At 42.2% G+C, this 15,143-nt stretch overlaps 1 protein-coding gene across 1 annotated transcript in view; it reads left to right on the plus strand.

Annotated features, from left to right (window-relative positions):
• Positions 1 to 15,143, plus strand: part of PINX1 (PIN2 (TERF1) interacting telomerase inhibitor 1) — a 279,682-nt gene that overhangs the window by 18,206 nt on the left and 246,333 nt on the right. Inside the window, exons 3-4 of the mRNA XM_033938738.1 lie at positions 1,418 to 1,510; positions 6,866 to 6,944. Coding sequence (XP_033794629.1) covers positions 1,418 to 1,510; positions 6,866 to 6,944 — 172 coding nt within the window. The remainder of the gene's footprint in view (positions 1 to 1,417; positions 1,511 to 6,865; positions 6,945 to 15,143) is intronic.

The following is a 15,143-nucleotide window of genomic DNA, read 5'->3' on the forward strand; positions in this document are numbered from 1 at the left end:
GGCTAAACGTAGAGGGAGTGCAGTGGTTGGGAGGCATGGCACAGTGAAGAAAGCTTTCACTACAGTATTGGATGCATGAGTAATATGTGTTTCTGTTCACAAGCATGTTGGTGTGCGTTATTTATTTTTCCCTACATCTCCCTCATTGCCTTCCGCCTTCTCTCTCAGGCCCGTCTGTCTAATGCAGGGGTGTCAAATTCAATCACATAAGGGGCCGAAATCTAAAACATAGGCTAAGTCGCTAAGTTTTATTAAGATACATAGTGGTCCTTTTATTAAGCTACACTAACCGATTTAGCGTGCACTAAATGCGCACCTTAATAAAAGGACCCCTTAGTCTTAGTAGAAATATAGGGTTACAACCTCTCCAACCTAGTGGGCTCACAATCTTTTTTTTTTTTGTACATGGGGCAATAAAGGTTAAGTAACTTGCCTGGGCTCACAAGGAATGCAGTGGGAATTAAACCCAGTTCCCCAAATTCTGAGGCCACAGCAGTAACCATTAGCTACTCTTCCCATTCAGATGGAACTGCAGCAGATAACAAATATTGGGCTGTGTGGATCGAAGATAACTGTGACATCACAGGCAACACAACAACCCCCCCTCACTTTTCTTAGTCCAATGTTCCCCACGAGCCACACCTTATTAGTCAAATGATAGCACAAAGAAAAGGCATTACAATGTACGAAAAACAAATAAAGAACAATTAAATATACTCCATTATAATACCACTAACCCTTATAAATGAAGTTCCCTAGCAACAGCAGCAGATGAATCCAGAGACCAATGGGATAGCACACATCTACCAGCAGGCGGAGATAGAGAAACTGATTAACAGGTGGTCCCATTGGCTGGCACTCCTCCTGTATCTCCAGTATTCTCTATCTCCCAGCAGGAAATGGTAGCTATTCAACTGGCTCCTGAATTCTGGCTGTGACTGGAACTTTATTTTCTCCTGTTGAAGTTTCTCTTCAGTGAGCTGGCAATGCTATTTCTCCTGTTGAGATTTTCTCTTCAGTGAGACAGGGGTGTCCGGCTGAACGGTGCCGGCTTTAGGGGTTACACCTGGGCCCCCCCAGGTCCCTGCCTCACCCTCCCTCCATTGCTAGAGAGTCTGACTGGGTCTGAATCAGAAGCAGTAGAAATCTGTAGTCGTGCCGTCCACGGCAGGAGCACAGTCGCTGACCCGGCACCCACAGTGAAGGATGTCTCGTCGGTGCAAAGCGTGGCGCAGTGCATCCTGCATGAACCTACAGCTGATGCGGTGCTTGTACCCGACGAGCCAACTTAAGTGCAAATTTGTAATTGTCTGGCGGATCAAATTTTATTACACCGCAGGCCAGAGTTTGACACCCCTGGGCTAGATGGAGATCTTTTTCTTCATTCATTCCTTTATTATGTATTTATGTTTTGTAGGGACTCGGGGCTCAAGAACAAGGATCCACAGAACATATTAAGGTCCAAATTAAAAACAATACCCTTGGATTGGGAGCAGCCATCAACCATGAGGTGAGAAGACACCTGACCAGTTGTTTGTTTTGGTTTTTTGTGAAAGTTGACTGGACATTTTGTGAAAGTTGACAGAATATTTTCCTAATTTTTGAAGCCAGTATGTTTGGTTACGTCTTTTAGTACAAAATAGTGTGTGTTAAGCTTTTGCTGTTTTTAGTTAGGTTTGTACATATATTTGATGTACCCACCTTTTGGGGAAATCAAAAAATGGTGTGTTACAAATCATAAATTTGGAAGTAATTCTATAAAATAGGCACTAACATTTATGAGCTTGTTATATATATAAATGATTAAAATAATGGCATATTTAGAAACATACTGCTGCTACTTATTATTTCTAAAGCGCTACCAGATGCATGCAGCGCAGTACATTAAATGCACAAGAGACTATCTGTAGTAGGATTTATGGTTCACTCAGCAGTTTTATAAACACGTTACGTCTCTGTTAAGTTGTCTAGGGAAAACCATAAACTCTTATCCAGGTCCAAATATCATGGTCTATTTATACGACACAAAACCCAGGCTAATGAGAAATATCTTTATTATGAAAATAGAAAAATATAATTCACAAGCCAGCTGCAAAATCTAAATATTGTTCACAAAATATCTGATTACACAAATGAAACTCAATACATAATTATCACAATACAATTGTTAGACAATTAAGTATTCTACTTGTTAAACACACACTAAACAATTCCTTATAATAATAATCCCTGATTAGCAAATGATTATATTATCACCAATGGAGATTTACGAACCTTGTCCTTATCACAATTGAATCCTCAACTAACCCAGCTGATAAGAGTGTAAATTCCGTATTCTCACCTTAGGATCAGCCACTCAGGCGAAATTAGGTGGAAGGGAAAACTTCTTGTTAGCTTTGGAAGACGTCAGGAATCCTGTTGTTAAAGGTACACATGTTGACAATCCTTGATGAGGCTATAAATCATCCGCAAACAAGTCCCGTTTAGTGCTGAATTCAGAGCTGTCTAAAAAGTCCGAATTTCTCTCTCTTAGGCAGAGAGTCACACGAGGTAACTTACAGGTCTAATTATTAAAAGAAAAAGGTTACATATAGAACATCTTTGAGAAGGTCTGAGCTTCCCTGCACCTTATCACAGACTAATTAATTAATTAGCCGTCTTTCTTGTATCTCATCAGATGACCTCCTCGGACCAATCCAGAAACAAAACTTGGATGAATAGCCTTTCTGTGGAAAGTATCATATAGGCTGGTAGACCCAGGGCCGTTAGACAGATAAGAACAGGATAATTTCTTCAAGATTCACACTGTCCCATTATGAAAGCACAGATAGATGTCCTTGCACAGTAACATTCTGGTACATACCCATAATGCATCAGGCAGAAACAGCAAAGCTGTGTACTTCTTTCTTCTTGCAATTCATGCTGGAAAAATCTCTTGTTCAGCAGAAAGATTTCTTGACAAAGGTTCAGGCTTTGATGACATCAGAGAGGCCTAACCCACAGGTGTGAATACGAAATATCCCTACATATCCCTTCTTGAAAGTGCCTACAATCTTGCCTATCTTACTAATCAGTGTACAATAAACCCCCGTGAATTCGCGGTTCTCAAATCGCGGACTCAGTAATTCGCAGTATTTTCCAACCGTCTCTTCCTGGTACTAAAGTCATGGTTACACCAATCAGGAGCTGCTTTGACACGCTATCCGGCGTATCAAAGCAGCTCCTGATTGATGTAACCATGACTTTAGTACCAGGAAGAGGTGGTCGGAAAATGTGCCTGGTTTCATAAGTACAATTTAAGCACCTGCCAGCACCCCAGCTGCCCTCTATTGCCTTCGATCAGCTGAAAAACCATATTCGTGGTTTTTCAGAACTTGCAGGTGTTCCTGGAACGGAACCCCCGTGAATTTCAGGGGACTACTGTACACATTCCTCTTTGCTTTGGGTAAATATGCTTCTCTAAAATGTATATGCCTGCTTCTGAGGACACCATTAAAAATTGATTCCACTGTGTACACTTCTTCTTCTAAATCTGCGAGGGTTAGGGGCAGAGCCAACTTGCGAATACGGAAAATCGTGAATAACTTTTAGGGCCGACTCTGACCCACCCCCGCCTCCCTCCAGGGTCTCGGACCTCCCCAGACCTTACCTGGTGATCTAGTGGTGACACGGGGCAGGAGCGATCTTCCTAAGCTCCTGCCCTGTGCAGAGCCGTCATCAAAAATGGCTGCCATGAGTTCCTGTTGTTTCACGAGAATACAACGGGAACTCAACGGAGCCATTTTTGATGGTGGCTCTGAACGGGGCAGGAGTGTAGGAAGATCATTACTGCCCCGCGTCACCACTAGACCACCAGGTAAGGTCTGGGGAGGACCGGGATGCAGTGATTCAGTGTTTTAAAACTAGGGGCAAAAAAATCGTGAATAAACAAATTTGCGGGTACTAAACCCGCGGATTCGGAGGGAGAAGTGTACACATGCCTGTTGCTTAGGCCCTCCCACCCAGCCATAGGCTCACATTACATTTATACACCTATTAATCACTCTCAGCAATCCTTCAGCTGATGCCGACAAGTGAAAATTCTCTTTTATTCTATTGTAGTCCACCTTTACCTAGCCAGTTCAAGGATGGATAACAAAACTAAAGAAAACCAGACCAATTTGTCTAGGAATTACAAATTAAAACACTCATTACGATAATTAAAATCTAGCATGATAAAACAAAAACGATTTAAATTTCTTAAACTGGAAATAGTGTCCAGAAATGCTCAAAAAGTTAGTTTTTGGAACCCAACTCCCAACTGATATTGAATAGACAACGAAAATTGTCTGATAGATTTCACTTTCTTTTCTGAAGGGAATTTCAGTTGGAATGAATTTCTCATTTGATTTTTTTTTTTTTTTTAAAGTAGATTATGCAGTAAAGTCACCAAATTAATCAAATACTAGAGAAATTGCCTGCTAGAATCTTGAAAACTGTGACTCCTAATTTATTCTCCCCCCCCCTTTACAAAACCGCGCAAGAGGTTTTTTTTGTACTAGCCGGTGCACTGAATGCTGTTTGGCTCAGCCGTGCCCAGTGCAAAATAAGGTGACTCTCTGACGATGATTGTGTTGCAATTCTACTTGAGTTGGAGGCTTCGGGCAGTAACAGAAGATGATGTTATATGGAAGTATTTTAAAAGACAGATTTTAATGGACATTATGGAGGAACGCTAAGGCCTCCTTTTACAGAACTGCGATAGCAGTTTCTAGCGCGGGGAGCCCTGCTGAATGACCCGCGCTGCTCCTGATGCTCATTGAGCTCCTATGAGCATCGGGAGCAGTGCGGGCCATTCAGCGCTGCTCCCCGCGCTAGAAACTGCTATCGCAGTTTCGTAAAAGAGCGGGGTAAGTCACCTTATTTTGCACTGGGCATGGCTGAGCCAAACAGTAACCTGAACTTTGAAGGAAGGAAGAGCAATTAGAATTGCCCGGCCGACTCCCCGACGTCCGATATCACCCCCCCCCCGGCAGGACCACTCGCACCCTCACCCGAAGGACCGCCGACTCCCCAACAATATCGGGCCAGGAGGGAGCCCAAACCCTCCTGGCCACGGCGACCCACTAACCCCACCCCGCACTACATTACGGGCAGGAGGGATCCCAGGCCCTCCTGCCCTCGACGCAAACCCCCTCCCCCAACGACCGCCCCCCCCCCAAGAACCTCCGCCCGTCCCCCAGCCGACCCGCGACCCCCTGGCCGACCCCACGACACCCCCCACCCCCTTCCCGTACCTTTGGATGTTGGCCGGACAGACGGGAGCCAAACCCGCCTGTCCGGCAGGCAGCCAACGAAGGAATGAGGCCGGATTGGCCCATCCGTCCTAAAGCTCCGCCTACTGGTGGGGCCTAAGGCGCGTGGGCCAATCAGAATAGGCCCTGGAGCCTTAGGTCCCACCTGGGGGCGCGGCCTGAGACACATGGTCGGGTTGGGCCCATGTGCCTCAGGCCGCGCCCCCAGGTGGGACCTAAGGCTCCAGGGCCTATTCTGATTGGCTCACGCGCCTTAGGCCCCACCAGTAGGCGGAGCTTTAGGACGGAGGGGCCAATCCGGCCTCATTCCTTCGTTGGCTGCCTGCCGGACAGGCGGGTTTGGCTCCCGTCTGTCCGGCCAACTTCCAAAGGTACGGGGAAGGGGGGTGGGGGGGTCGTGGGGGTCGGCCAGGGGGGTCGCGGGTCGGCTGGGGGGGGGGGGGGTTTGCGTCGAGGGCAGGAGGGCCTGGGATCCCTCCTGCCCGTAACGTAGTGCGGGGTGGGGTTAGGGGGTCGCCGTGGCCAGGCGGGTTTGGGCTCCCTTCTGGCCCAACTACACAAAGGTACGGGGAAGGCGGGTGGGGGTGTCGTGGGGGTCGGCCAGGGGGGTCGCGGGTCGGCTGGGGGACGGGCGGAGGTTCTTGGGGGGGGGCGGTCGTTGGGGGGAGGGGGTTTAATTAAATCTTGAAATAAGGACATAGGAAATACAAAGAAGAGTAAAAGTCAAAGGACTTTTATGATTGCAAGATCAACTGCCCTTATGAGGGTGTGCACGTTAATAATATGTTGGCTATCTGGAAGAAATTAGAGAAAGTAAAGATTATGTGAAAGAAGATATGAGCTGTCATTAAAGAATTAAAGAGGTGCAACATAGAAAGGATCTTCAGAAAGAGAATGTTTAAAAAGTGTCCTATTTTAGTCTAAACCGGAGTGCTGTAGTTCACTAATCTTCTGATTATCATTTCCAAATCTTCAAGCATGAAGTGACAATAGATCTGACCCAGCAAGGCAGCAGTCTGTATGTTTCAATGGAACTCTGGAAAGCGCCTAATCAGTTTATTCACCTTTCACCTGATGTGAGGAGTACAGATTCAGACAATAACTCATTCCCTTCACAGGGGGTTCCGTTCCAGGAACACCCGTGAATCTTGAAAAACCGCAAATATGGTTTTTCATGGGGGGGGGACTGGAAAGGGCAGCGGGAGAGGCAGGAGAGAGCAGCCGGAGCGCCGGTGAGTGCAGGAAATCACTCGCTGTATGCTCCGACCGCCTCTTCCTGCTCTAAGTCGGGTCTTAACCAATCAGGAGCTGGGTGGCAGTGGCTTCCCCCATGTCTATAGACTCTTCCTCTAGGAACTTGCCCAAACCTTTTTTTAAACTCAGCTAACCGCTATTACTACATCCTCTGAGAATGGGTTCCAGAGCTTAACTATTGATTGAGTGAAAAGCTATCGCTGTTGCTGCTTATGGTTTGCCTTGATGCATCTCTGTTCTCTTCATCTTTCAGTGATGCATTGTTGGATTTTCAGTGTAGAGGTCTTTTCATTGATAGATTTTATTGTTCTTTATAGGATAACTGGATAGCCCACCAAGATGACTTCAATCAGCTGTTAACTGAGCTGAATAATTGTCATGGACAAGGAAAAGCAGGTACATTTCTCTGTATTTTGTCCTTAGCCCCCCTCCCTCTATCCTCATACCCACAGCTTCACTGTTTTCCAAATTGTACATGTCTGGCATTGCTGCTGCTTTTCAAATTATAGATGCTCTCATATTAGCATAGTGTACTTTTGATCATTCATCTGTTGATAAACACAACATTTCCATATTGAACGCAGTATTCCAGATGTGGATGCACCATCGCTCGATACAATGGCATGATGACTTCCCGCGTCCTGGTTGTTATGCCCTCTTTATGATGCCCAGCATCCTGTTGGCTTTTTTCGAGGCTGCTGCGCACTGTGCAGATGGCTTCAGTGATGCATCCACCAGCACACCCAAGTCTCTCTCAAGACTGCTGTCTCCCATCAATGCCCCCCCAATTTGTAGTTGAACAACGTGTTCTTTTTCCCTATATGCATGACCTTGCATTTTTCCACGTTAAAGCGCATTTGCCATTTGTTTGCCCAGTCTTCCAGCTTATCCAGGTCCCTTTGCAGGTCCTCACACTCCTCCCTGGATCTAACTCTGCCGCACAGTTTGGTATCGTCTGCAAATTTTATAACCTCGCACTTTGCCTCCTTTTCCAGGTCATTGATAAATATGTTGAAGAGTAACGGCCCCAGCACCGATCCCTGTGGCACACGCTCGTACTCCCCGCCAGTCCTGATCTTAATGACCTATACAGTATATTGGCATTTGGCTCTTCAGCTACATAGTAAGATATTTCATTGCATTATTTATTTATTCAATTTTCTATACAGTTCTCCCAAGGGAGCTCAGAATAGTTTACATGAATTTATTCAGGTACTCATGCATTTTCCCTGTCTGTCCTGGTGGGCTCACAATCTATTTAATGTACCTGGGGCAATGGGGATTAAGTGACTTGCCCAGGGTTCCAAGGAGCAGCATGGGTTTGAACCCACTACCACAGGGTGCTGATGATGTAGCTTAACCACTGTGCAACACTCTTGTTCTAATGTGCACTTATTAGGTATTTTCATTGGTATTTTACTGTCTTCATATTATCTATTCTTTGCATTTTCTTCCATGCTGTCCATTATGGTGTGTTTTTTTTTTTATTGTATTGACATTTTTAATTTTCCTGTTACAGCTGTTTTATAGTGCTGTAAAATGTATATTTCTGACACTTTTTTCATGTTGGCCAATTCCAATTTTATGTCATTGAGAGCATTTATTCTTTATATATCACCATTTTATTATTTTGCTGTTAACAAAATTGTAAAGTTTTGTTACACTGTACCTTCTATACACAGACTTGGGTAAATTTCTTCAAAAAGGTGGTTAATAAATCCCAATAAATAAAGGAGATTCAACTGTGTTATCCTGCTAGGCAGGAATATGTGTTGGACACAGTGAAACCTTTCAGTCTCTTGTTGAGCCCCCCCCCCCACCACCACCACACACACTTATTAATTATCCTTATAGTGGTAGGGTACTTCCTCCTGTGTCCATGAAAGCCTTTATATTCTACCAGTAGCAATGAAAACATCGTCAAGGCAGTTTACAAATAATAATCTACATCTATAATCATCAAAACACATCTAAACATTAGATGTCCAGAATTGCGCTAATAGCAGTATCTGTTGCTGCAAATGTGGTATTTGGTTAATTTCTGAGCTGGTTTCATATTCAAGTCTTTTAAGAAGCTCAGAACTCCCTTTATGTTGTAAACACACTTTTATGCTAGTACCTTTTGCTGCTGTCTTGTTTGTTTTGTAAATCACAGAACGTTCATTTTATAAATTTAAATGTGCTGATGTGTAATCCTTGTATATAAGGTTGTTTTCCTTTTTCTTAATTTGAGTCTGTGATGTCACATTTCAACCACCAGAGGGCACCCATGATAAAGCCATTGGTTTGTCTTTGAGCCTTGGTATCTTGTCTGCTCCACATTATGTATTGAAACCCACTTACAAAAATGGCAAATATGGCAAATAGTAACTCTCCAATTGTCAATTCAACTTTGCCATATAAATTGCATCATGATATTTATATGGTAAAGTTGAATTGACAATTGGAGAGCCACATTATGTATGCCATTGATACTCAGGCCACTTTTGCAGTATAAAATTCTTAAACTTTGGATCCCAGTACAATGTAAGGGGGAACTACCTGTGATATCCCAGATCCATCCTCCTACCAATCTCTAATACGCACCATATCAGAGCATGGTGTGAGACACTATGAGGACCAATTTCTGCACTCTTGAGTTTGGGGGAAAAAAGGTTCTATAGAAATAACCAATAGTCAATTCTCACGTGTGTAGCATGGACTCTAGGCAAATTAATGTAATCTTGTTCATCAGGGTGTAGAATCCTCCATACATCAGCTGAATCTAGATCAGAACAAACATTGAAATACCTCTAGAAGAGCCATGACCCTCATTGGATCCTGGATGAGACTTATCATGAACCGAGTTAAAGGAACAGATCAATGACCTAGTAAATTTTTTCTAAAAAGAATTTGGGGCATAAATGTTAAATAATATTAACATTTGACGACTAAGGGTCACCAGAGCAATTACAAAATGCACAGAGGCGTCTGCTTAATAGTGATGTACCACTATGTCTATACCTTTACGAATCAATATTAGGACCCCTACCTTGCAATGCATAGCTAGGACTCCCATAATTATCTCGAACTCACCATCTTTTAAACTTCTCATAGTGCTGTGTAGATAAATGAGTTTTTCCTATGTGAAAAAACAAACAAAAAAAACCCCCTAGATCTTCTTTACATCAGTTCAAAGTTTGCTATTTTTTTTCTCTCTTTATAGAAGTAACACCACTCACCTTCCATGAAACAAATTTTAACTGGCATCTAAACTGTGCTGAAGAGTAGTAAAAGCCAGTAGCCAAATACTCCATAATCAAGGGTAGGGGTGTCCCAGCCAGCACCCCTGCCATCCATCCCATACAAAAGCTGGTGGACTCTCAGAAGCAGTCCACCAGGCCACACACACTCCATCGTTCGCACCACACAGCCATATCAAACAAACAAAAAAAAAAAACCCCCAAACACTCAAACCAAAGGAAACCCAGAAAAGCCCTTATCTCTAGTACTGCTAAAACCTTGCCCTAATTACCCAACCCACCATTCCTATCCTGTCTTCCTCCCCCCACAACTCACTCCTCAAGCCTTAGAACCCGTAATCCAATAATAGAAACAAATGAGTTCCCAGTAGAAAGCATCCATAAAGGTTTCCAGACGATGATGATGATCCAGAGCAAGCTACAGACTAATAGTGAAGCACTGATCAAGTTTGATGTAGTATTCAGGAGAACCTTTAGCACAGTTGCTACTGAGGAGCCCTGTAACTCACCAACAGAGTCTGCACTCTCCCCTTCCAGAAGCTGACATGGTGAAAAGGAACCTAAAGAGAGCGAGATAAATTTTTTTTTTTTTTTTGGGGGGGGGGGTTTCCTGTTGAACCAACTTAAGTTTTTGGAGTCCAGTGTGCACTATGAAGCATCTAATAGGGAAGTTGGTAACCAGCCCATAGGTTGATGTAAGTCCATGTAGAATTGCTTACTGGGACCAGGAGTGGCCGATTACTGGGGGGAAACCTTTGCAGTCAAAGAAATGTGGCTTATCCTCAAAAAGATCTTCAATCTGGCTGGATATAGTAAGGCAAATTGAATACGTCTCTTATGAAGGTCTGCAGAGACGCATACGCCCTCTGCATCAAGGACACCTTAGCCAAGAAGTCCTGAAAACAGAAGATATGCTCTTATCAGTTTTATTTTCCATAAGTGAACAATCTTATGCACATAATTTAAAAACTTAGTTTGGTTTGTTTTTCTTTCTTTAATTCCTTCTTTCTTTCTGTCGGGTCTGTCTTCTAATTCCTAGGTGGTTTCCATAAAATTAACAGACGAAACATAAATACATAATACAAGAGTTGCCTTCCTTCCAATATGTACCTTAAATCTGCATATTACATTATTTATATACAGTAAATGCTTTTACAAAAAGATGAATTTTCAGTAGTTTCTTAAAAGTAACCCGCTCAGCACTTAGCCGTAATTGCCCAGGAAGAGCATTGCAAAGCTTTTTAACCTGCAACAGAAAACATTGAGAGTCCTTAATGCCAACATAATGCATTCTCACCCCACAACTCAATGATAACATTCCATTTTCTGATCTTAAACTTCTTCCTGGCTGGTATCTCCAATGAATGTGTTTTAGTCTAGATTAGTATTTTAGGTTGCATTTCAGAACATTAGATCAGATTGGGGCACAGCAGTCAAGGAAAGTCTTGTTTAGTGTTTAACTCTCGCCTACTATCCCCAGCTCCAACCCTGGCCTGATCTCTGATTTATAGTCCCTTGAACCAATCAGAAGGCTAGAAACATAATTAACTAGTAATTAGCTCTTAAATGGTCTGAGAAATCCTTGGAGGGTAGCCTACCAATTATAACATTGCAAAATGGTAGAGGCTATTATAAAGAACATATATGTCAACATGGATTAATGAGAGAAAGCCAACATGGATTTAGTCAAGGGAAATCTTGCCTCACCAATCTACTGCATTTCTTTGAATGTGAATAAAGGTGAGCCGGAAATTAGAAAGTCATGGGATAGGAGGTAATGTCCTATTATGGATTAAGAAATGGTTGAAAGACAGAAAGCAGAGTAGATTTAAATGGTCAATATTCTCAATGGAGAAGGGTTAATAGTGGAGTTCCCCAGGAGTCTGTGCTGGGATCACTGCTTTTAACATATTTATCAATGATCTAGAGATGGGAATAACTAGTGAGATCATTAAATTTGCTGATGACACAAAGTTGTTTAATGGCAAGAGAATTGCTAGTGTCCAATTTAAGTCAGTTAGGTGTGCAAATGCAGGTATCCTGTACTATCATGCCTAATTTCTAACACACCCTAGTCTTTCCCATGGCCATACTCCCTTTGGCAAGCTGGGGAAAATTCCTCCAGAAATGTTTGGTCTATAGTGTGTTATAGAATGTTACCTGCAGATGTCAGTAGAGAATCACTAAAAACATCTTAGCCTAATGGGCGATGTTGAAATGTTCTGCTGTGCATCACCCACGTTTTAAAGCTCACAAGACCCAGATATTTTATAATAGCCACTTTCCACATGTAAAACATGCTTTACATTTAGGAAGTGTTTTATAATGTTACCCCCTAATAATGTTACCCCCTAAACATGGTGGTGTGTAATCCTTACACGGATGGTTTTGTCTTTTTCTTAATGTGAGTGGGTGATATGCTGCTTTTAGACCACCAGAGGGCACACAAGATAAAGCCATTGGTTAGTGTTTACTCCTGTGCTTACGGCTTAGGAGAAGAAAGCACTGATTGCAGGTTTTGTTTTTGATTCATTACTTTGAAAAGGCTTTCAGGGACTTCAGGGCTCATCCTGTGGCTAGGACTGCCAGTTGACTTGTGCAAATCATTTCACTGTCTATTGCCTCCAGTAAAAATATAGAAAACTTCATGTCGGGACAGTTAGAGAATAATGCTTGAGTACCTGAATAATTTGTAATCCACATAGAATTGTAGGATATGCCGAATATAAATGATTAAAAATCAAATCAAATCATGTGCTAACCTACATTTAATGCACATTAGCAGGCAAGATTGGGGGATATTCCTCCACCTCTCCCCCACCATGACAGCCAAGGTTGGAAAAACCTCTAGCAGTCAAGACTGAAGAAGAATCTTCATGCCACCCCCTACCCTCCTTTAACATATTTTCATTTAGTGTTTGTTTGTTTGTTTTATTGCACAATGCCAGAAAATCCCCCACAAGAAAATGAAATCCATGTCACATTATCAGAAAAACAACAACCTCGTATCATTTCAAAAAAGTCCACTTCAAGGGGTAAAAAGGTGGAGAAACAAAACAGAAAAGAAATATTTGCAATCTAGTCAAAAAGCAAGTCCTGATAGTATATCAGTGCAAATGAAAATAAACTCTTGATACATTTAGCCCAAAGTGATAACTCATTATGCTAGAAGAAATGTATCTACTGTGATGCAAAAAAAGATTTTCCCTTTCATTATTGCAAATACAGTATGTCACATTGACTGTTTTCTGATCTTTAAACAATATGTAATATTAGACAAATGGAACCTGAGTGATCACATAGTTTTTAAATTATTACTTCATTTATTTTAGGGAACATAAGAATAGCCATACTGGGTCAGACCACTGGTCTATCTAATCCTGTTTCCACAGTGGCCAATCCAGGTCACAACCCAAATAGTAGCAGCATTACATGCTACAGATCCCAGGGCAAGAAGTGACCTCGCCTATGTCTGTCTCAATAGCACATTATGGACTTTACCTCCATGAACTTGTCCAAACCTTTTAAGCCTAGATAATCTAACTGATGTTATCACATCCTCTGGCAATGAGTTCTAAAGCTTAACTATTATTTCAATAAAAAAGTATTTCCATGTAATTTCTTTGTGTTCCCTGGTTTTTGTACTTTATGAAAGAGTGACAAATGTAATCATTTTTACCCATTTTATGTCACTTAGGATTTTATAGACCTAAGTTCAATGGTCCCTCTAAGGACTGGCTGGGTGTACACAAAGTTTTTCTCATGCCAGCAATAAGTTCTAAAAACCAACAATTTTCCAGATTTGAAAGTATTTTTGTGAATGACTGTGTAAAATCTGTAATGTATGATCAATTGCACATTAAACATGTAAGGGACAATCCCTGCTCAACAGAGCTTACAATCTAATTAAAATAGACAAACAGGACAAATAGGGGTTAGGGAAGATGTGAATTGCTTGTTTACGCTTTCCAAAAATACTACAACTGCTGGTGTTCTTCACTCAATGTGTACTTCAAATGCTGGAATTCATTGCTGGAGAATGTGGTGAAATCAGTTATCTTATTAGGGTTTTAAAAAGGTTTGGATAATTTCCTAAAAGAGAAGTTCATAGGCCATTATTGAGATGGCTTTGGGAAAGCCAAAGAGGAGGATGGCCACACAAAATTCAAAGTCCTGGATTTCAAACATGCTGACTTTAGTAGCATGGGAGAGTACCTGAAGAAAGAGCTGATTGAATGGGAAGACATAAGGGAAGTGGAAAAACAGTGGTCCAAGTTGAAAGGCGCAATAAATAGAGTTACTGACCTTTATGTGATGAAAATAAATAAAAACAAAAGAAAAAGGAAAACGATATGGTTCTCCAAACTAATGGCGGAAAAAATAAAGGCAAAAGAATTGGTGTAAGTGAAATATTTAAAAAAATCAAGGGTGACAAGATGGCGGCGGTGAGTGAGTCGCAGTGAAGCGTGTAAGAAGATCGGGACGTTTGCTGGACGTTTGCAGGAGTATTTTCCTCTTACCTCTCTTTTGAGTGCAATGCCGCCGAAAAGGAAAGGGGTGTTGAGGGCCATTTCCTCGCCAGCCCTCTCTTCGACACCCATGCAGCAAACTATCCAGCAATCGCTGGAACGCTTCTTTACGACTCAATCGACGGCAACCCGAGTTATCGGAGGTGGTGACCCGGTTTTGGGAGAAGGCGGTGGAGAGCTTTTCTCCATTTCGGGGAGTGAAATATCTCTGTCCCCTCCGGATCCTTTCGTCCCCGGGTGTCCTGCTACAGCCGGGACTCAGCAGCGGGAGAAACATGACCCCGGAAGGGAAACCATGGAGCTGCCCGGTGAGGGCGCTGGACCGGAACGAGCAAGTGCAGGGAAGCTGAAAGAACCAACAATCAGCATATCTACACCAACACCATCGGAGGCTTCCTTGGGAGATATCTGGGTGCTTCTACAACGTATGGAGGCTTCTATGGCTAAAAATACTGAGGAGGTAACAAATATTAACTTTAAAATTGATACTTTAACTAAATCTATTGACTCAGTTAAACTGGATTTCTCAAACCAAAACAAACAGATACAGGAGGATATACAACAGCTTCAAATGTTTAAAACAGCAATAATTAAAGATAATTCCTCTATACATAGGAAATTAGAGCAATTTGAAAATTATAATAGGAGATTGAATCTTCGTATATTGAATTTCCCAATTTCTCCTGGTATTCCGCCTATTGATTTCTTCAAAAGATATTTGATTGAAAAATTGGGAATTTCTCCTGAAAATATTCCTCCTTTAAATAAGATTTATTATTTGCCAAATAAAAAATTTCCTCAGGAAAAAAATGTTGAACAAGAGA

The sequence above is a fragment of the Geotrypetes seraphini genome, chromosome 3, assembly GCF_902459505.1.
Source record: "Geotrypetes seraphini chromosome 3, aGeoSer1.1, whole genome shotgun sequence".
Taxonomy (NCBI): Eukaryota; Metazoa; Chordata; class Amphibia; order Gymnophiona; family Dermophiidae; genus Geotrypetes; species Geotrypetes seraphini.